General features: G+C 43.8%; 1 protein-coding gene across 3 annotated transcripts in view; it reads left to right on the forward strand.

The window, feature by feature from the left end:
* Positions 1-20,351, forward strand: part of UBE4A (ubiquitination factor E4A) — a 66,325-nt gene extending 45,974 nt beyond the window's left edge. For all 3 annotated transcript variants that reach the window (XM_030220946.1, XM_030220944.1, XM_030220945.1), the window contains 8 exons: positions 7,601-7,788; positions 13,415-13,515; positions 13,625-13,738; positions 13,837-14,011; positions 14,102-14,282; positions 14,729-14,876; positions 16,395-16,552; positions 18,636-20,351. In XM_030220946.1, coding sequence (XP_030076806.1) covers positions 7,601-7,788; positions 13,415-13,515; positions 13,625-13,738; positions 13,837-14,011; positions 14,102-14,282; positions 14,729-14,876; positions 16,395-16,552; positions 18,636-18,783 — 1,213 coding nt within the window. In that variant the 3' untranslated portion in view covers positions 18,784-20,351. The remainder of the gene's footprint in view (positions 1-7,600; positions 7,789-13,414; positions 13,516-13,624; positions 13,739-13,836; positions 14,012-14,101; positions 14,283-14,728; positions 14,877-16,394; positions 16,553-18,635) is intronic.
* Positions 20,352-22,850: the final 2,499 nt, after the last annotated feature.

The raw sequence follows: 22,850 nt of genomic DNA on the forward strand, positions 1-22,850 counted from the left end.
AGAACAGCTTCAGAAAGAACTTTTATTTCAAGCACATTTTTTTCAATCACTTTTGAAAGAGAGGAATGAAATGAATAAGTTAAGTCCCAGAGTGACTCCATCGTCACCACAGCCGTTTTTTCCATAGTTCCCAACGTAAAGACAGGAGGTGGAGCACTCAGAATTTGGGTCAAAGTACTCACAGTTTGTGAAGGTAAATTAAACAGTTCATCTCCTACTGACTTCATTCTGGGCGAATCCAACGGAGCGGGCTGGCTCCCTCCCTGTAACTCTGTACTACCACTTGGGCTCCGTGTTACAGGGCCAAACTCCGCTCTACTTCCTCCTGGCTGAGGGGGGGGGGGACTGTGCACTGCACGGGGCTTAAAGAAACCCCGTTTACACTTCCGTCGGACGCCATCGTGGCCGCTCCAGTAGAAGGAGAAGAAGTTTGTCTGGGGATGGTCGCCCACCCAAATTGCTCCACCGTCAGCTGCAATTGAGGATTAGGTCCGGTGCTGGCTGAGGGAGTCTCCCGCACTTTACCTCTCCGCTTCCCCATATTCGTGGGACCTGCAGAGAACCTCGCAGCCTAAGATTGAGAAGAAACTCAAGGTACGTCCTTAGCAGTTGACGTTTACGCGGCCATCTTGGATCCAGATTTTCTCCAGACTCTGCATATTTATTTATTTATTATATTTGTATCCCGCACTTTTCCACTAAAAGCAGGCTCAGTGCGGCTTACATAGTAATAGGTAATGCAGAATTTTGTTATGTAAAGTAGGAAATTAAGTATAACATAATAAAAGGATGGATGGGTAGTAATAGGATGGATAGGTAGGTAGAGAAAGGTGATAGAGAGAGGAGGGTAAGGTGGGAGATAGTCTGGGTCAGTGTCGTTTTCTCTTCAATATATGTAAGGTAGATGGGTTCATGAGATTAGTCTGGGTCTTTTGGGTAGGCTTGTTTGAATAGATGGGTTTTTAGTGCTTTTCTGAATGGTAGGTGATCATGGATTGCTTGGATAGGTCTAGGGAGACCTATCTCCACAACACCACAGAAACAGAAAATGGCCCCTAGTACTGTGCAAAATATAAAGACAGCAGATGTAAATTTGAAAAAACTAACAAGTACCAATCACCACTTTACAAATTAACAAATAGAAATAAAACAAATATAGAAAATAAAATACCATTTTATTGGACTAATACATTTAGCTTTCAGAGGCCAAAACATCCTTCCTCGGGTCAATACAGTATAGTGCTGTTACAGTATCCTATCCTGACCTGAGGAAGGGGGTTTTGTTCTCCGAAAGTTAGCCAAAATGTATTAAAAATTAGTCCAATAAAAAGATTACCTTGTTTACATGTTCTATTATAAACATTTATTAACACAGCTACAATACTACTTTATCCTAAAGCAAAAAAATAAAAAAATATATTTTATTTACAGTTGTCTCTGGTTTCTGCTTTCCTCATCTTCTTTTCACTATCTTCCTTCCATCCAGCATCTGTCTTTGTTCTCTCTCTCTGCTATCCAGTGTCTGCCCTCTCTGCTGTTCCCTCCATCCAATGTCTGCCCTCTCTCCCTGCCCCTTCCATCTACATCTGCCCTCTCTCTCTGCCTCTTCCATCCACCATCTGTCCCTGTCTGCCCTCTCTCTCTCCCCCTTCCATTCACTGTCTGCCCTTTTATCCCTTGCATCCACTGTCTGCCCTTTCTCTCTGCCCCTTCAATCCACCATTTACCCTCCCTCTCTCATCCATCCAGGATCTATCCCCTATCTCTGCCCCTTTTTTTCAGCCCTATTCCAGCCCCAGCCCTTTTCTCCCACCAGTCCCGAGCTTCAGCCCCCAGCCACTTCTCCCTGTCCCCTTTTCAGCCCCCAGTTTCAACCCCAGGCCTTTTCTCTCACCAGTCCCGAGCTTCAGCCCCCAGCCACTTCTCCCTGTCCCCTTTTCAGCCCCCAGCTTCAGCCCCAGCCACTTCTCCGTGTCTCCTTTTCAGCCCCCAGTTCCAGCCCCCTTCATCCACATGCCTTGTATTAGGGCCCCCCTTTTCAGCCCCAGACCCATTCTCCCACCTGACCCATGCATGGCCCCCATTTTCCCGCATTGCCCCTTCTCAGCCCCCTTCTCCCATCCAAGAACCCCCTCCCCTCCCCACCTCCCTACTCCCATCTGAGGCCCCCCCCCCCACCCGACTACCAGCTCCATCGAGAGACGACAGCCCTCATCTCCTGCCACCACCCTGCCTTTAAAAAAAAGTTTGTGAAGCGGAGTCGCAGGCAGCGCCTTGAGTTTGCCCTGCTGCTTGTCGTCGGGCCTTCCCTCACTGGGTCCCGCCCTCTTCTGAGGTAGCTTCCTATTTCCGCGAGGGCGGGACCCAGTGAGGGAAGGCCCGACGACAAGGAGATTTACTTCTCTTACAAGCAGCAGGGCAGACACAAGGTTCTGCCTGCGATTCCGCTTCACAAATGTTTTTTAAAAGGCAGGGTGGGAGCAGCGGTAGCGGAGCACCCCCCCACCCCCCACCTGCTGACACCCGGGGCGGCCCGCCCCACCCTTGCTACGCCACTGGTGCTGAACACCGAAGCGGATTTTCTGAGTCGTCATATCTTGGATCCGGGGGAGTGGGAGCTCTCCGAACAGGCGTTTTCGTTGATCACAAGCCGGTGGGGAGTTCCTGCTATGGACCTGATGGCGCGAGCAGCCAATTCCAAAGTGACACAGTTTTTCAGCAGGGGCAGGGATCCCCAGTCTCAGGGGATCGATGCGCTTCTTCAGCCTTGGCCTCTGACAGATCTTCTGTATGTATTTCCGCCATGGCCCATGATAGGCACGATACCACCCAGGTCGTGTGATCTTCGTGGGTCCGGATTCCCAGGCGTCTGTGGTACGCAGATCTGGTGCGCCTTCAGGTCGACAAAGCGTTACGATTGCCTGCTTGTCGGGGACTGTTACGTCAAGGTCTCATCCTTATGGAGGATCCCTCCCCATTTGGTCTTACGGCCTGGCTATTGAGAGGGCAAGTTTGAGATGAAAAGGTTATCCGGAAAAGGTGATTGCCAATATGCTGTGAGCTAGGAAGCATTCCACCTTGACAGCATACGCTAGAGTGTGGCGGATTTTTGAGTCGTGGTGTACAGCGGCAGGAATCTCAGCCTTTTCGGCTCCGGTGTCTTTTTGCAGGATGGCCTAGACAAATGTCTGTCGTAGAGCTCTTTGAAGGTTCAAGTGGCAGCTTGGGCATGCTTTAGGGGCCATTTACGGGGGTCTTCTTTAGCCTCTCACCCGGATATTGTTAGGTTTTTGCAGGGGGTCAATCATTTGCGCCTGCCACAGACCTTGAATCTGAATTTGGTGCTAAAGGCTTTGCAGCGGCCTCCATTTGAGCCGCTGTCTCTTTTGTCAGTTAAGGATTTGACCTTGAAGACAGTATTTTTGGTTGCTATTTCGTCGGCGAGGAGAGTTTCCGAGATACAGGCTTTGTCCTGTAGAAATCCGTTTCTTCGTTTTACGGAGGCAGGGGTTACTCTTCGGACAGTTCCGTCCTTTTTGCCCAAGATTGTGTCGCGTTTCCATATGAATCAGCAGCTCTGTCTTCCCTCTTTTCGTAGAACGGATCATCCGACGGAGGTTTGCGCTCTCAGGTGTCTGGACGTTAAGTGGGCTATTATCAGGCATTTGGAGGTGACGAATGACTTCCGGTGTTCGGATCATCTGTCCTTTTTGCGGGTCAAAGGAAGGGGCAGCAAGCTTCTAAGGCAACGGTGGCTCGCTGGTTGAAGGAAGCTATTGCCTCAGCGTATATCGCATCCAGTAGGGACCCGCCGGCTCACCTCCGAGCTCATTCCACTAGAGCGCAGGCGGCATCTGTGGCAGAGTCCGTCTCTTGGAGGACATTTGTAGATCGGCTACCTGGTCCTCGGTTCATACTTTTTCGAAGCACTATAGGTTGGACATAGCAGCAAGGGCTGATGCTGCAAACTGGGATCTCTGGGTCCCGCCCTATTTAAGAACTGCTAGGGTACATCCCACCAGTCTCTGGATTGATCTGTGGGACGCTATGGAAGGTAAAATTAGTTATTACCTGATAATTTTCTTTCCATTAGTCCCGACAGATCAATCCTGAGGCCCTCCCTGGAAGTTTCTGTGTATATTGTTTGTTTGATTTCTAGTTCAGGTTTAGAGTTCCAGTTTCAGATTGTTTATTGTTTGTTCAAAGTGGATTGGAGCGAATTCCTTATTTACTGTGAGCTGCACGAGTTCCTCCCGTGGTTGCAGGATGTCCTTGCATTTTCTGAGGACAGGAGAATAGCTCTCTAGTTGGGAGTTGGACGTTTACATAGCTTTGATATCGATAATACTGAGGTGTGGGTGGGTACACATGACCACATATAAAGCCTCAGAAGTTCTCTCTATCTCCCCCTGCTGGCAGAGGGACATAACCCACCAGTCTCTGGATTGATCTGTCGGGACTAATGGAAAGAAAATTATCAGGTAATAACTAATTTTATCTTAGTTTGACTCTACTGTCCTGGACTGACTAAGAATCCCGGTTTGTGATTTTGGGTCAATGGGTGCTTTCTGGGAACTGTGGTACCCCTGGAGTGTTGCCCCAGTGTCCTAGAAATCACCGGGGAATAACCTGAGAGTGGGAGACTAGCTCAGAGGCAAGGAGAACTCAGTCGGTGGGTGGAGGGTGCTAGTATAGAGCACGAGCCCAAGTGCAGGCAAAGCTGGGCAGAGCCTTCAGGTGACTGCAGGGTAACCCCAGGTGGGTGCCAGGCGTTTCATGATGCTTGGTATTTCGTAAAAGACTGAAATGTTTGAGAAGTTTCTATCTATTGATGGAGTATCTTAGATTGCAACTGGTCTATATTTGATATTGTGTTTATGGCTTTGTAAACCTTGTCTGTTGTTCATTTACTGATAGCCACATTGAACTCGAGTTTGTTTGGGATAATGTGGGGTATAAATGTCAAAATAAAATATGGAAATCTAAACACTTCAGTATCCCATGGCAGAAAGGACTCCTCTATGCATTTCCACCAATACTGAGACTATCAAGTCATTCAGAAGATCATTCAAGATGCAGCACATGTCCTAGTATCACCATTCTAACCTCCTCAGCTTTGGTTTCCATGGCTAGTAGCCCTCTGAGGACCAGCCTCTGCAATTGGGGTATGACTGCTCCCTCCTAACCTAGCAGGAGGGTCCTCTTCACCCTAACTTGCAATCTCTGTCACCGACCGACTTGGATCTTGAGAGCCAAATAATACTGACAGTACCAATGCCATCGGAGGTGTTGCACATACTGCAGAATTCTAGAAGACTAGAAACAAGAAAATCTTGCACAAACTGGAAACTTATTTCCCTGTGGTATTCTGTACAGTCATAAAACCCAACATGTCCAGTCCACCTTTTGGACAATTGAAACAAATGCAAATATAATTACAAATTCATTGCATATTCACATATTAGTGGCTGCAGCATACCATGCCATGGACCTGCAGAAGGATGACAAGTTTCAGACCATCCCTTGGTAGCCAGATTCATGAAAGGACTCTCTTCTAATAGTAAGCTGCCTGTAAAACCTTCTTTACTATGACATCGGAATGTTAATGGAGTCCTCTTTCGAACAACTGCCCCAGGCCTTTCTTTGATTTTTGTCTCCTGGAAAGTCCTAATTGCTGCCATCTCTTCCAGCAGAATAAGTAAACTGCAAGCTCTTGTTTCTAATTCCTACAGGTCTTCTAGGATAAAGTAGTTTACTGTATTTGCCCCGACTTCTACTGACAGTAGACTCTCAAAACCCTATTAACAATCATGCTGAATTGATCCTGCATTCATTAGACTGTACAAGCCCTGATTTATTGTCTAAAAGCTGTTTAGAGAATAAGAAAATACTTTCAATTATTTGTCTCTTACGACCTGAATGGGCTGGGATAAGCAATACATTATCCAGGTGGATTGCAAACTCCATTGAAGTATGGTATATTTAAAAGAAAAAAAAAGAAGCCAGCAAACCTTCACCTGGCCACATAACTGGTCACTGTCTGTACATAAAAGTGGCCACTGTGACAAATTTTAAAGCAATTTTGGCAAGCAGCCACGTGGAACAATCTTTGTATTTTATTTTTTAAAAAAAACTTTTTCTTTTTTTAATCCCAAACAGCATGACCCTTAACTCTAGAAGCACAGTCCTGTGGCTCCATCCATGGAGAAAGTGAGATTGCTTACCTGTAATGGCGGTTCTCCGTGGACAGCAGGGGAGTGAATTCACACAATTCTACCTGCCAGTCCCCCTGTGCTTCAATAACTAAGCTATGTTATGAACTGTAATAGGCAGATGATCAAAGCAAACGCAGGCACTAGAGGTTAGTAGCGCCCTACTAGCGCCTGTGTTTGCTCTCGCCCTATGATCAGAGCTGCCTAGCATATGTAAGAACACGCTGGCCAGCTCTGAATGCAATAAGCATGCAAATACGTGCTAAACAGGGCATTATCTATTCCTCCCCAAGGCTTGGGGCAGCTCGCCAAACATTGGTGCTGCTCCTGCAGCAAAACCTACACCAGTTTGGAGCTGGCATTAGGGTTTGTGGTGCATTGAGGAGGAATGGGGAGTCCTGTCCAGCATGTATTTGTATGTTAGCAGGCTCCTCATCCCCGACAGGGGCACCGGATCTCAAGCCCCCCTCATATCCAATAAATAAGGCCCTGGTGGCCCCTCTCCCCCTCCCCGCTACCTTTGCAGTGGAGGAGGGAATAGCACACTCCCTCCTCTTCAGCTCTGCCTTCAAAATGGTGGCACCCTGCACAGTGCATCCTAGGATGCATTGGGCAGGGCTCCCCTACCATACAAGAGAGTTTGTCCCTTATATGGTTGGGAAGCCCTGCCCAGTACATTTTAGAATGCACTGTGCTGGGCGTCGCCATTTTGAAGGTGGTGCTGAAGAGGCCGGCGTTTGCTACTTGCTTCTCCACCACAAAGATATGGGGAGGGAGAAGGGCCACTAGACCACCAGGGGTTTGGGGGGGCTGAAGATACACTGAGCCCCTGTGTTGGAGGTCCGAGGGGGTGTGTGGGGCACTAGGCCACCAGGGCATTGCAATTTGAGGGATTGGAGGGAGCCTGTGTTTAAAAGCCTGGACCTGTCAAACAAGTACAGAAAGATGTTTTCAGGCACAATCCTCCACACTTTTACCCCATGATTAGAGATAATAGTGTGCTTAAATTTCCATGCTATTATCTCTGATCATTGGGGGTAGTATAGGCCTGCGCTGTTTGGAACAGCGCAGGGCTTCTGATCATCCGCCTGTAAGGCAGGAAGGTGACGAGTACAGGCGCAGGAGCTGTCGTGCATGCTCAGAAGAGCTTAGAAAGACTCTTCTGATCATAATAGGAGAGCACCAGATCTAGATTGCCCAGTCCTGTGGCTCCATTCTTTTTGCTGTCCATAGAAAAACTCCATTACAGTCACTTGCTTTGAGCTTTGGCACTTTTGATCCTTTACAAAATAGTCCATATATGACTCTGACATTTCAATGTACTAAGCACTTTTGTATAAGCATCTTTGTTTTTCCACATCTTTAGCTGTCATCTATTATATTCACAGAATGAAGAACCCTCATTTAAGAGCCAAGCTGGCAGAAGTGCTAGAAGCAGTAATGCCACACCTTGAGCCAGTGCAAAATCCTCTAATCTCCAGTGTCTTCCAACGTGAACGTGTCTTCTGCAGTTATAGGTATGCAGCTCACCTTGCCGAGGCACTCATCAAGGTTTTTGTGGACATAGAGTTCACAGGTAAGAGTGAGACCATTTTTCCTGGTTTACTGTAATCTATATAAAATTTCTGTACCTGCATTATAAGAAGCAAACTATGTATAGTGTGTGTTAGATTTTGAGCTTGGTTATCATCTAGAGATCTTCTCTGCAGTTTACCATCTTGCCTGGCAATCTCTGAGCTTTGGGACTGTTAAAAACTGAGCTCAGAGAATTATCTTGCTTTTTCTGAATATCTTCCTGCTGTTCTGGGCTTGGGAGCTTGCTGTGCCTAGACCATGAAATCAGTTGTCACAGTGTTAACAAGGCACAAGCCAAAGGTGTGATTTTTTGCACGGTGACTTGAGCAGTAATTAATCTTAAGACTCTTTTCTTAGGGTTTAAAATATATATATATATAATATAATATTTAACTTTATTTAATTTGTTGTAATCATGTGTCTCTTTGCAGTAGTTGAGAATACTGGTATTCCTGTTATTGTTTTTGCCAGAAAGAGTTAAGGGGTCTTTTGAATCTAAGCTACATGTCTTATTTCCTATTACTCTTAATAGACCTATCAAATCTTGATATTTAAGGAGCGGATTATTAATACTAGCGCCAGTATTAGCAATGCATTTCAGTATATAGCACACACACAAGTTTTTGTGAGCAATGCTCCTAAAATATATGAGCAATCGTTCATTCACTCTGCTTAGAGGGAACATTGTCTGCAACTATGCCCTCCTCCACCAAAGCCAAGCGGAGATTTGTAAATTTCCACCATGTTCTTTCTATCCATCCTTTCCTCCAACAAACCCACCCTAATCAATCTAAACCCTGTTTTTTGTTTAAAGTCACTCACTATAATAGGACTTCCCCGTACCATATAAGGGTCTATAAAGGAAACACATTGGTTGCCTATAGAGGTGAGGATTATGTTCATATTATTTTACTTTCTATATAAGATCCTAAATGGTGAATGCCCATTTTATATAATGGATCGTATGCAATTTATTTCCAGTAATAGGGATAGAAGATCATTTCGCAATTCACTTTTCATCCTTCCATCTATTAAGGGAGTAAAGAGATTTAAAATGTAAGATATTGGCGGTCTAGAAGTATATTGTAATGTTATGTAAAAAATAAAGTGGCTGTAAGAATAACTCAGTCATCAAAATAAAAGTGGTTAGTATTTAAAGTCCCAAATAAAGCTCTGGGATTTTAATTTTTCCATTTACCTGCCACAGATTGGTTAGCCTTGAGGAAAGAGGACAGTTAGCAACCCATTAGGTGCAGCCCTTGTCAGCACTTAAAAAGCATTTGGCTCAGCCCAAGTACATATAAATCCTTATCGCATACAGCACAATATAAGAATCTAATCGCCACAAATATTAGACCATGATAATTCAGAACAAGTAAAACAAATGTATTGTAAATCTAGAAATTTAAAAAACCAAACTGAACAGGAATTCACTAGGGCTCAATGGTATTCACTCCAGAGTTCTGAAATAGGGTACAGATTACTAGTAAAAGGTGCGTAGTCATTTAAAATAGCCAGGATACCTGAGAACTGGATAGTGACCAATATAACGCCAATTAAAAAAAAAAAAAAAAAAAAAGGGATCTGGGAAAATCAAGGAAACCATAGACCAGCGAACCTGGTATCAATTCAAGAAAAATGGTTGAAGCTATTCTAAACAAAATTACTGATAAAGATGGTTTTAATGTGAATGTCACTATAGGTTTAGCAAAGAGAAGTCTTGTGTTACCAATTTATTAGATCTTTATTTGAAGGGGTAAACAAGCATGGATAAAAGTAGCTGATTAGTACATTATGTTTGTCAAATGGTTTCTGAAAATCTGAAGTCCCCTAATGAGGCACACCTTAGAAAATTAAAGTTATAGGATAGGAGGCAGTGTCTTACTTTGGATTGATAACTGGTTAAAGACAGGAAAGAGTAATATTAAAGGAGAAATTAGGTATCTGATGATTTTCTTTCCATTTGTCCTTCCCACTATTCCAGAATCTGTGGGATAGTTGTTTCCATCAACCAGTAGGTGGAGATAGAGAACTGAAAACTGACCTGAGACATCCCTCTTGGCATCAAGTCCAGCTCTTCAGTATTTATGTAGACAAGCAGTAAGGAGAAACTCAGAATAAACACAACAACCTTAAACCACTCGCTAACCTAACACTAACCAGACGAGCAAACGTGTGGACCTCTCTCATCTCTGGACAACTTGTAAAGAACAACAGAGATGTAGGAAACACCATGCAAGGTGACAGTTGTTATTGACCCATTACTTCGCACCAACTAAACACCTCAGAATCCTCAGGCAGGCTTCTGGAATAGTGGGAAGGACTAATGGAAAGAAAATGATCAGGTAAGACCTAATTTCTCCTTCCATTACGTAGCTTCCCACTATTCCAGAACCTGTGGGATATTTGAAAGCAATCCCTAGAGTGGGTGGGATCCTGGCGCTGCAGCCGTTAGGACCGAAGCCCCTAAACTGGCTTCTGAGTGCACCACAGTGTCCACCCTTAGTGCTTGCAAAGCACTTAGATTTACTGAGCATATTTTACGGCTGCTCTGGAGTTGTCGGAGAGGAGGAAAGCACAAGCGGGCATCCAGTCCAGCTCCTCAGTATTTTCTCTCTTGGCATCCAGTCCAGCTTCTCAGTATTTTCTATCTCCACCAGCTGGTTGATGAATACAACTATCCCACAGGTTCTGGAATAGTGGGAAGCTACATAATGGAATAGTCAATTTTCCGACTTGAAAAAAGTCAATAGTGACTTGCCCCAAGGATTTGTTCAGGACCTGTGCTGTCTAGACCATTTTGTCAACATGTTAGAGTAGTGTTTTTAATTATAAGGTCCAGGGGCCAATGTGGTTCCCTGGCTCTGTTTCCTCATACACATTCTCCCCCCCCCCCCCCCCACCTTGTCTTAAGACTTACTGTTGACCCTACATCCTTAAGTAGTTTTGTTTTCTATCTGCACCATGTAGCTCTCTGAACCATGCACTTCCCAACTCCCACACTTCTTTCATGAAAGAGCAATGAAGGAAATCAGGGCATCATGCAGTTCAGACTCAATGAAGAGTTACATCAAGGGTGTTCAATTTCAGTCCTTGCCCAGTTGGGTATTCAGGATTTCCACAATAAATATGCATGAGATCTATTTGCATACAATGAAGGCTGTGCATGCAGATAAATCTCATGCATATTCATTGGGGAAATCCTTAATACTGGACTGTGTTGTGGCTCTTGATGACCGAGGTTGGATACCCTTGAGTTAACGTAGTGCTGGAAGAAAATAGAATAGCTGCTTCAGAGGCCAACATGCATCTGCAGAAAATATAGTGATAATTAAGAGATCAGTAGCTTGAAGGGAATGAAGATAGACAGGATGGTGACTGCTGGGAATGAGAACTGAGACTGGTTGTGATTAGATTTGGAAATGTGTGTTGTAGAGGCACTGGGGAGATCATATGCTGTATGATGGGTTGGGGACAAGGATAGTGAATGTGTAGGGTGGATATGGACTTAGGGAAAAAGAAATGTAGGGGAGCAGACTTCTAGTTACGTGGGTTGCTCTAAATTGTGTGTGTGAGTAGCCAGGATAAGCACACCATCAAAGGGGAAATCCACCATAGGAAAATCCCTTTGTGGCCAGTGAGCTGTTCACTTTGCCCAGTGACTCAAGATCTTGACTTACATTGAGGTCTTCCCCCCCCCCCCCCCCCCAAAGTGGCCCCATTGGAAAAATAGTGAAGATTACTGATCTAGAAAGTGAGGTGTTCAAATTTGTGGATGACATGCAAAATTATTCAAAGTTTTAAAGGGGGGGGCAGAAGATTGTGAGGAATCTCAGAAGGATCCTAAGAGACTAGGAGATATCTAAATGACAGATGAAATACAGTGTGGGCAAGTGCACTTAAGGAGAAATAATCCTAATTACGGGCACACCAGAAAAAGAACATTGAGTCATTGTGGATAATACAATCTGGAATTTTCAGTCCAGTGTACTGCAGCTGCCAAACAGAATGTTGAGGATTATTCAGAAAAGGAATGAGAAACAAAAGTGTTTCAATACAGGTCCATGGTGCAGTTCTATTCACACCATTTCAGAAAGCGGATCTAGGAAAGATTCCATCCCCTTTATCACTCTTCTCTGAACGCCTTCCTTATGAAGAAAAGCTAACAGGCTAGGGCTCTTCAGCTTGAATGAAAGATGACTGGGAGGAGATTTAAGATAAAGGCATATAAAATCATGTGAAAGGTGGAGCAGTTAAATAGGGGACAGCTGTTTAACTGGAGTGGAGAAGAAGTTTAATGGTTAGAGCAGCAGGCTGAGAACCAGGGAAGCATGTTTCAAGGTGGTTCCTTGTGATCTGGGGCAAGTCACTTAACCCTCCATTGCCTCAGGTACAAATTTAGATTGTAAGCCCTCTTGGGACAAGAAAATACCTACTGTTCTTGAATATAATTCACCTTGAACTACAACTGAAAAAGGCATGAACTAAATCCAAAATCCCTTTATTTTATTTTCCAAATTTCTAAATCTAAAATCCTTGGCGAGTTATAATGAAAATACATAATTATGATAAAACATAGATACATTCACAAATAAAATAAAATTAGATCTGTAATAAAATCAGTAAACACATTTAAAAATATGTAAAAATGTCCTCCTTTCACAACCAACCCGTTACTCCATTCAGCTAAGCATCGTTCCATGATACCATGTTATTGTTTAAGATAGTTTTAAATTTTTTAATGAATTCAGACTTGTTATTTTACGGATGTTCTACTTTCCTTTCCCTTTCAAATAACTTTTGGGGCTCCTTTTAATAAGGTGCGTTAATGGAGTTAGCATGCGCTAATGATTAGCGCATGCTAAATGCTAAGAAGCCCATTTTATTCCTATGGGCTTTTTAGCAAGTGCTAATCATTAATGCGTGCTAAATTCATGTGCACTTTAATAAGAAGAGCCCAAAGCCATGAGGACACTCATGAACCTAGCAATGAGCAAAATGAAAAAGAACTATAGAAATTAAAGTTCATAAAATTTTGGATAAGTTCCTTGGGGAAAGGCCAATTAAAATATTAGCCAGGTGTTTTTTTTTGGACAGCAGTGCTTATTCCTGGAAGTGAACTATAAGAAACTGATCTACTGTTTGGAATGTGCCAGATACTTGTGACTTACACTGGGCCATTGGCAGAGACAGGATCTTGAACTTGATGGGCTTTAGTCTGACTCGTAGATTTATCATATGTTCTTATACTTCTATATATTGCCTATACACCAGGAACTGTAAGAGAACTGCTCTGGGGCCACTAGGACAGGCTTGCTCATTTTACACCAGGATCTCTAAGGGCGTGCTCTTTTTATATTGCCATTGTACCCCGGGTCCAGGAAGCAATATACACTGTGTAATGTTTCAGGGATGGGGGCTCCCTGACACAGAAAGCAATGTTGCTGAGTGCTGCTCTTTGCTTTTCTACTTTTCTTTGCCTGGCAGTGTTCAAACTTCTTGGGCCTGCTTCATACCCATGTGTATTGGCATTTCATCTGGATATGGTAGCACATTGGGGAGATGGTAACTGGATGTGCTTTCTTTCCTTCCACTGAAGGTGGCTTATATCCTTTACCTGTCTTTAGGAGACCCCCATCAGTTTGAGCAAAAGTTTAATTATCGGCGACCCATGTACCCAATCCTCAAGTATATGTGGGGAAAGGACACATATCGGCAGAGCATAAAGGTGAGAGCCACAAGTGGGACCTAGTGCTGCTAGTAGCCAGGGAGCATTATAGTACTCTTAGTGATCTGCCGCTCTCCTAACTTGCTCTTAATTTTGGCTTTTGCTATAGAATTTAGCTGACTATGCCTCACTGAACCTGGAAGCCATGACTCCACCTCTCTTCCTGCGTTTCCTGAATCTACTTATGAATGATGCCATTTTTCTGCTAGATGAAGCCATACAGGTGGGACAGCTGAACACAAATATGACACATCCTTTATGCAGTCTTTGACTTCTACTTGTATTTCACTCTCTGATTTTTCTGTTTTTCGCTATGGGTAGTATCTGAGTAAGATAAAAGTTCAACAGATAGAAAAGGATCGAGGAGAGTGGGACAGTCTGTCTGCAGAAAGTCGCCGGGAGAAAGAGGCTAGCTTGCAGATGTTTGGCCAGCTAGCTCGTTTCCATAACATCATGTCCAATGAAACCATTGGGACATTGGCCTTTCTCACCTCAGGTAATGAGGGAGGGGTATTAGCAAGCAACAGTGCAGCAAAGTCCCTCTAGCAGTGTAATAAGCGAGGTTGTTCTTTCTCTCACCCTTAAGAGATAAGGTCACTTTTTGTGCACCCATTCCTGGCTGAGCGCATCATCTCCATGTTGAACTACTTTTTGCAACACCTGGTCGGGCCAAAGATGGGAGCTCTGAAGGTGAAGGATTTCAGTCAGTTTGACTTCAAGCCCCAGCAACTGGTGTCTGACATCTGTACTATCTACTTGAACTTGGGGTGAGAGGGGAAGGGTGGGGAAATAGACCAGTGTCTACTCACAAGTTGGGAATACAGACTACATGGCGATCATGCTGTTTTAGATCTTAACCTTACACAGAAAGCAACTTTACAGTTTTCTGATTGGGAAAGCCAGTTTGTGATAAGTGTTGTATTCTGAGAAAATGATATCTTTGCAACCTTTGCTCACAACTGGAGCTAGAATTTCTTTAATCTGTTCTTGACTACCCTGTGTACACACAAGTAATAACCTGGGGGGGAGGGGGGAAGAGGAGGTTTGACCAGTTGACTTAAATAGCATCCACGTACACAGGGGACATCAAGCCTCTGGAGACATGTAGTTAATTTTCTATCTCTTGAGGTCAGTCAGTTTACCAAGGAAATAGTCAGAACCTGTCATTCTCTTCTATTATCACACTGCATATTTTTTGTGGTTGATTATTCAGGGATGAGGAGAATTTTTGTTCAACTGTGCCTAAGGATGGACGATCATATTCGCCGACACTCTTTGCTCAAACAGTCAGGGTCCTGAAGAAGATAAACAAGCCTGGGAACATGATTGTAGCTTTTAGTAACTTGGCTGAGAGGATCAAGGTAAGGGAGAGACTTGCATGGAACTATTTTTTTTTTGGGGGGGTGGGGGGGGGGGCAGCAACTGTTCATCCAGGATGTGTATAATTGTCCCTCGTGCTGTAATGATTGGGGGAGAGTGAATGTGTATTGGATTCTTTTGATATGGGGAGGAGGCAATGTAATTTTTCAGCATCCGGGAGTGGGGGTGGGGGGCAGAGAGAAAAGCATACATTCTAGGGGCATCCAAGGGATTTTTAACCTAAGAAGAAAAATATGTTTATAAAAGATTGGGCTGTGCATTTTATTTCCTTACTAGTAAAAAAGGCCCGTTTCTGACACAAATAAAAAGGGCGCTAGCAAGGTTTTCCTCGGAGTGTGTATGTTTGAGAGACTGTATGTGAGAGTGACTGTGTGAGAGAGTGAATGTGCGAGTGTGTGTGTGTGTGACACAGAGAGAGTGAGTCTGGGTGCAAGTGTCTGTGAGAGAGAGTGTGTGTGAGAATGAGTGTGTGCAAGTGCGTATGTGAGACAGTGCGTGTGAGTGTGTTTCATACAGATACAGTGTGTGTGTGAGAGAGAGTGTGTGAGACACAGACTCTCTGTGATACCGAGTGTATGAGACCAAGAGAGTGTGTGAGTGACTGTGTGACACATAGAGTGAATGTGATACAGTGTGAGAGACACTGACTGTGAGGGAGTGTGTGAGAGAGAGTGTGTGTGTGTGAGACAGAGATACCCCTCCCTCTCTGGTGTCAGGCCCCCCCTCCCTCCCTCTCTATGTTAAATTGTACAGCGCTGCGTAACCCTAGTAGTGCTTTAGAAATGTTAAGTAGTAGTAGTAGTGGTGTCAGGCCCCCCCATCTCTCTCTCCCTCTGGTGTTAGCCCCCCCCCCCCCTCTCTCTCTCCCTCTACTGTGCAGGACGCTGAGCTCAGGCTGTGCTTTAAGGAACTGACCAATCCTATTTAATAGAACGCATCTCCAACATTCTGAAGCCGAGAAACCTCGTGTGGTTGGTCACTTCTGCAGAAGGATACAGAGAGCACGGATGCTTCAGGCTTCACTTTCTCGGCTTCAGAATGTTAGAGGTGCTTTTTATTATATTAGGATGTCATGCAGTCCAGAAATCAAATATATTTTTTCCCATATTCTTATTTTAAGTTTACTTATTGGACACCAATAATGAAGTTACAAAATGGTGGATACACAAGTGAGTTGGACTTAGTAAAAAACACCAAGAAGAAACACACTTAAAAAAAAATGCTTTATTTTTTTTCCTTCTTCTCAGCTGGTTACCTTGTGGTCCCACCTTCACTCAGCCAATAAGCAGCCCCCACTTCTCTCTGAGATAGATGTAATGTACTGAGGGTAGGGTAGGACCCACGCTTGATACAATTGTGTTTGAAGAAGGCTTTCTTGCTTGTCGCAGTGTAAATAGCTTCCTGAGGAACACCCTATTCTGATGCGTTTAGCTTTTCAAGAGACCCTGCATCTCAGTGTATGGTTAGGTGGAACCATAACAGCTGCTTCGGGGTTTTAGTCTCTTGCAGACCGGCAGATGCAGGAAGAGGAAACCTATGCTGATGCGCCTGATGAGTTTCTAGATCCCATCATGAGCACTTTGATGGTGGACCCTGTGATGTTGCCCTCTTCCAGAGTCACTGTTGACAGACCCACTATAGCCCGGCATCTACTCAGGTACTTCATACATATTGTTTGTGTGTTCCCTTTTCCAGTGCTACGGACTTGTTACTTCTAGGCTATTATCTCTTCCTCCACTCACCCCTAATATCTCATCCCATGACCCACTAAGTTGTAACAATAGTTAGAATAACGCTCTACCTCCGACAGCTTATTGCTGGAAACAGTACGTTAATACTGTCACCTGTGACTGAAAGCTCTTGCAACTTGCCAGCTCTGTTTGCTAGAACCCTGTGAGAGAACAGACAGCAGCTGAACAGAAGACAAGAACTATTAAATACAGATCCTTGTGCTCCAGGGCTGTATAATAACATTGTACATCTATACAAAAGCATTTTTTTTTAACCCACATGACTTTTTTTTAGTTAAAATATGCTGAAAAAGTACTAGATTCATAATCTTCAAGGAAGTGTGCCACCTGGAGAATAAAATAGATATTTTCTATGTTTAGCTGTCGGTTGTTCACTGCTTTTATTATATGCTGTTTTGATTATCCATCTGGAACTTATTTTTGTATGTGATAAATATTTCATTTATTATATTTCAAGATATCTGATTGTGACTCCAAAGGAACAAACATGGAAAGCTGTAATTTTTTTTTTTTTTTTGGGGGGGGGGTGGGGGGGGGGAGAGAGAAGTTATGTATCTTTTTGTGATTGGAGCTGCTATATATGAATATTTTATTTCTTTAGTCATAATCTTTTTTTTATTATTGTAAGAGGACAACCAACATAACCATCACTGTTATATCACAATTCAGTTGTCAATATAAATTTACATAGCATAACAGCCCAAAAATCCTTTCCTCCCAACCACCCGTCTAGGTTCAACCCCCCCCCCCCCCTTTATTTGATTTTATATACCACCTTCAAGCCAAAGTCTTATAAAAGTGGTGTACATTCAGGTACAATAGATACTATTCTGTGCCTTAGAGGATTTATAATCTAAGTTTTAGTATGTAAAGGGGATGGGATGGGACTTGATATACTGCCTTTACAATTAAAGGACTTTACATATTATATACAGGTACTTATTTTGTACCTGGTGCAACAGAGGGTTAAGTGACTTACCCAGAGTCATAAGGAGCTGCAGTGGGAATCAAATCAGGTTCTCAGGCCACTGCACTAGCCACTAGGCAGCTACTCAAGCAAAGAGAGGTTCAGTGGCTTGCCAGAATATTGTCAGTTTTGTGTTGTATAGTGTTGGATGTGATGTCTAGTGATTAATGTGGGGTATAAAAAAATAAGTAGACTAAAGGAGATACAAAGTACGAAATCTTCGTTTTGCTTGTTTTTGGGACTGTGTATGGGTACTTTAAACAAATGACTTATCATATGAATGAAAGTGAGAGGACATTAGAAACTCCTATATTCTAATAATTATACCGACAAAAAAAGCGATTTAGTTCCTGGCAACCTCTGTGTGCATATGCACCTGCACTGTTTTGCTTGGCAGAAAATGATTTTAAAAAATGGGCAGCACTGGGACATTGTCGTAAAGGCTTTCTTAGTAGTGTAATATGGTTTTTTTTTTTTTTTCAGCAGTTCTGTTTACTTTGTCTATATCTTTCCCAGCATCTTATATTAGTACTGTAGTAATCCTACTGTAAATATGCTTTTTTTTGTATTGGGGGGGGGGGGTGGATTTTTTTTTTTTTTTAATGCTAGTTCATTAAGTTTTGTTTAGGAATGTACAGCCCCAAAATTTTAAGTTTAGTTTCCCTATCATTTACTGGAAATTTTCATTTTGTTTCAGATTTTTTTTTTTTTGTTATGGGAGCCATATCGTTAAGTGTAGAGTGCACCCTCTTTCAAGAGGGCTCTCTATTGATGACGCACAAAAATCCTGAAATTTCAGATTTTTTTCCCTGTCACTTTGGGGTAAAAAAAAGACACAAAATGACAAGGGGAAATGTCCATTTAAATGAAATGTACATACCTAGGTTCCTTTTGTTTTAAATAAAAAGGAAATAAAGCACTACATTTCTATGAAACATGATTCTGATCAATGCTGACTTTGGTACTGTATAGAATATAGAGCTACGTGCCTCTCCTAACTATAAGTGGTGTATCTTTCACAGTGATCAGACTGACCCCTTCAGTCGCAGTCCACTTACCATGGACCAAGTCCGACCCAACACTGAGCTAAAGGAGAAAATCCAGAAGTGGTTGGCAGAGAGGAAACGGCAACAAAAGGCACACCTAGATGAGGGAGACGAGACACCATGAATAAACAGCACACACATGTACAGAAACTGCCTTGCCTCCAGCAGAATGCCTCTAAGCTCAGAGGCAGGAAAAGATGTGTTTGAAGCCTGTCTGCACATTTCCATTGTTCATTTCTTTATAAATAGGCAAGATCACAAACTTCTTGTACTTGTTAACTTGAGAGGTCTGTTGAGGGGGGGGGGGAGGGGATTTAGATGCTACTGGCTGCTCATTTTCTGCATACGTAAAATAGCAGCAAGCTCTTTTCAGGAAGAAGTGTCATACTGGTCACATCAGCGTGAGAGTCCGTTTCTGTGCTCCAGCTTCTGCGTTTTTTTGTGTTCCTCTTTAGAATGGCACTATTCGGTATAAGAAGCAGACAGAATCCTGCTTGCTTCAAGTATGGCTGAGCTGAGAAAGTATTTATTTCTAGAACTCTAACTGATTGCTGACTTTTTTTTTTTTTATCCTGGAAAAAAAATAGTGCTGTGTGTAGTACAGCAGTAGCTCTGGAGGAAGTGTATGCAGAAGCATGGGGCAATATCTGTGTATCTGTGGAAAATTTGGACAACTCTGCCTGGGTCTTCGATGCCCTGCCCTGAGAACCTTTTATCCATAGTGATGGAGAAGATGGCGTGCACCATGGAGCCTATAATCAGAAAATAATTTCTGACTACATGAAACAGCTATGTTCTAGCATAACCTTTAAAGCAGGATAAGAACACAGCTGTACATAACACTGTACATTTCCCAGACTTGCAGTAGGTAGATTACATCTGGAGCAAATGCAGTTTTAGGTAGCAATGAATTTTTGAATCTAGTCACTTTTTTTTTTTTTTAAATCTCTATCCCTTTCTGTCAGTGGAGAGAATACCTTGTTCTAGTGTGCTATCTGCACACTGCAGATTCTTGTAATGGGCACAAGACATGTAATCAAACCTTTCCATCTAATTCTGTTGCCTGGCTGTTACTACAGCAAGCAAATGTAATGATTTCTACTATCCTAAACGACAGAGAAGCCTTTCATTTTCTTTGGTTTATGCAGTATGTAGCTGGCATATTTTTTCAGTGCTTTAGCTACAACAAAAGAGAAAACTGCTTTTCTGATAAGGTTGTTTCTCATTAAAAGCATTGAGAATTCCACTGGCTAAAATTAAAATATTAGCTGCCCTGCGGATTGCTTGCAGCTCAGACTGGTGTTTTTACCCATTCTATGCTACTGAGGATGCTTCAACTGAGGGGTACGTGTAAAGAGTTTACAATATGTACAGCAAATCTGAGCCTATGATGGAGATTACCTCCTGGAAGTGAAATACAAACATGTCAGTGTACCTACAGATTTGAGAAATAAACTGTGTGCCACCAGTCTAAAGAAGTTATTTTTTTCTTGGAGAGGTTTTAATAGCATTTCTCCAGCCTGGAAAGGAATTCTCTTCATCCTAAATTACAAATCATTTATATCTATATGCACAAGGAGAGATGTGATTTACTTTTGCTTGTAAATGCATAATGGACTGTTCAGGCAAGAGAACTATAACTGTAGATGCTATTGTCTTTCATGCTACACTAGTGACCAAGAACAAGGGTCCAGGGATAGGGCTGTTGTAGGACTTGAGAAAAGATTGTGGTGGTGGTGGTGCTGCTGCTGCTGCTGCTGTCCTAGAGATTACAAGTTCAAACTTCTCTTACTGAGGAGCTGCAGAATAAATGCATTTGTATCTCATCTCGCCCTACACCCTGCTCCAGAACTTAGCTCATCTGGTAAGTTACTCTTATCTGTACCTTTCTCCTCCACTGCCAACTCGACATCCTTTTATCTTGCTGCTGTATGCTTGGAAATGAATTGCCAGTATTTCCAGACTGGATTTGAACTTCTGGGCCAATCAGAGGCCAAAACAGCACATTTTAAAAGTATACTGTAGGTACTTACTCTGTGCTAAACTAAAGAGAGAACAGTCACTTTCTGCCACAGCTTTACAACAAGAAAATACCACCTGCTGGCCAATAGGAGAAATACACTTCAAGAAATAATACAATTTACAGGCTTAAAAACAGTTTTGTCACATATACTATATAAGAAATTAGAAAATTACAAATTTCATTAGAGTGAATTTTTCAACCTTTTTGGTTATAGCAAAAATATTCAGAAATGAGCTGTTCCTCAGCAATCCTCCAGACCATTCAAGACGCTTGGGTTATGCACACCTACCAGCAGAGGGAGACTGAGAACACTAAAACTTCTAATACAAGTAACCTGTGCAGACCCTCTACTAACCAGTATTTTCTCAGTCTCAGCAGAGGGTAGATGTGTGCAGCCTGTGCAGTGTACCCAGTCTGGTAGGCCCATTTGGGGTTTCTAGGTTGGGTTGTAAATTTTAGAGAACCCACACTTGGATCTCTCTGACAGGGTGTAAGTTCTAAGGGGCTTCTTATTCCCTGTGGGGTGTCACACCCGGGTGGCCGGGTCCCTCCCCCTGTGCTCTTCCTCTGGAAGACTGCTTGACCTCGGCTACAGACCTTGTTCTGTACCCTTGAGGTGTTTAGGCATCAGCAACGAGGTTTTAAAAAATAAAATAAAAGTTTTTAAAAGGCAGCTATTTTGGCCGTTCTTGTGGCAGTCCAGAGCTAAACGTCTTTTCAGGGCGTTCTTGACATAGGCAGTTTTGCCTATTAATCTGTAAGAGCACAAAGCAACTGTTTTCATTGTGTTCATGGGGCGGCGTTCTGTGGCCATTATGTCTAAGCCGGTGAGGTGTCGGCGTTGAAATGAAAGGCGGCCAAGGTAAATTTTGTGGGGAGCCTACATTGTCTGCGCTCTTGCCCCCCATGCTTTCCCCCGAGTCGGCGGATGTGTTGGACGGCGATTTGGCCGCACATTCTGGACCAGCAACGGCGGGGCCGGCCTCGATGGAGCCGTTTTTGGTGGGAAGCATGCCTAGTTTTGCTGCGGATCACGTGATGGACCTGCCACCTCGGGAGCGAGGGGGTCCGTCGTGGAGGCTGTGGGAAGTGTTTTTGGTGCTTCTGTAGCGTCGGGGGGGGGGGGGGGGGTCTGGTTTCCCTTCTGAGTTTCTTTGGTCTCTGTATAATGCCAGGAGAGCTGGCCCCTCTCAGGCTGTTTGTTCCCCGGAGGCTGCTAGCTCAGTGGGAGTTAAGCGCTCTCGGGTGGAGATTTCAGAGCCTATGGAGATACTCTCTCTGCCTGGGCTGGAGGTTTGGAGTGACCCAGGAGAGGAGGATCTCTTAGATGAGTCTGGGGATCAGGATGAGCTAAGGCCTGGGGAAGTTTCATCAGTGGTTTGCATCTTTCATAAGGAGGAATGGATAGAGCTCATTGATCAGGTGATCTCTACTTTGAAGTTTGCTCCAGCGGCCACTCCCTCTGCAGAGGGACCCCAGGTAGATCCCTTAGTGAAGGGGATTCGGAGAGCCTCCTGTTCCTTTCCCATGAATTCTGACATTAGAGACATAGGGTTTTTCAGGAATGGTCTGTACCGGAGGCGGCTTGTAAGGTGTCTAGGGCTATGGCATGGCTGTATCCCTTGCCTCCGGAAGATTTGGCCCTGCTGAAACCACCTACTGTGGATGCGGTGGTTACGGCAGTTGCTAAGGCTACGGCCGTTTCGGAAGCGCAGCTTTGATTTGTCTGCTTTGGCCTTGCAAGCCTCTGTGTGTGGGAGCTTGGTAGCCAGAGCTTGTTTCTGCTGGGCGGAGAAGCTCTTGGATGAGCCGGCGTTAGATAGGACAGGTTTGGTTCAGGAGCCGGCCAAATTGGAGTTGGGGGTCTTCGTTTTTGGCGGACACCCTTTATGTTTTGCTAAGGGCTTTGGCTAAGAATATGGCTCTGGCGGTGACGGCTCGCAGTGCTCTTTGGCTTAGAGGCTGGGTTGCAGATGCGGCCTCTAAAGCAAAGTTCTGTTCTCTACCTTTCAAGGGTTCTATGTTGTTTGGAGAGGACTTGGATAAATTGATGAGTGGTCTTGGGGATACCAAGGTCTCTCGGTTGCCGGAGTTCCGGCCTAAGTTGGCTAGTCAAGGGGGTTCGGCTAGAGGCCGGTTTAAGGACGCGCGGCGTTACAAGCCGGGCA

This window comes from Microcaecilia unicolor, chromosome 12 (genome assembly GCF_901765095.1).
Source record: "Microcaecilia unicolor chromosome 12, aMicUni1.1, whole genome shotgun sequence".
NCBI lineage: Eukaryota > Metazoa > Chordata > Amphibia > Gymnophiona > Siphonopidae > Microcaecilia > Microcaecilia unicolor.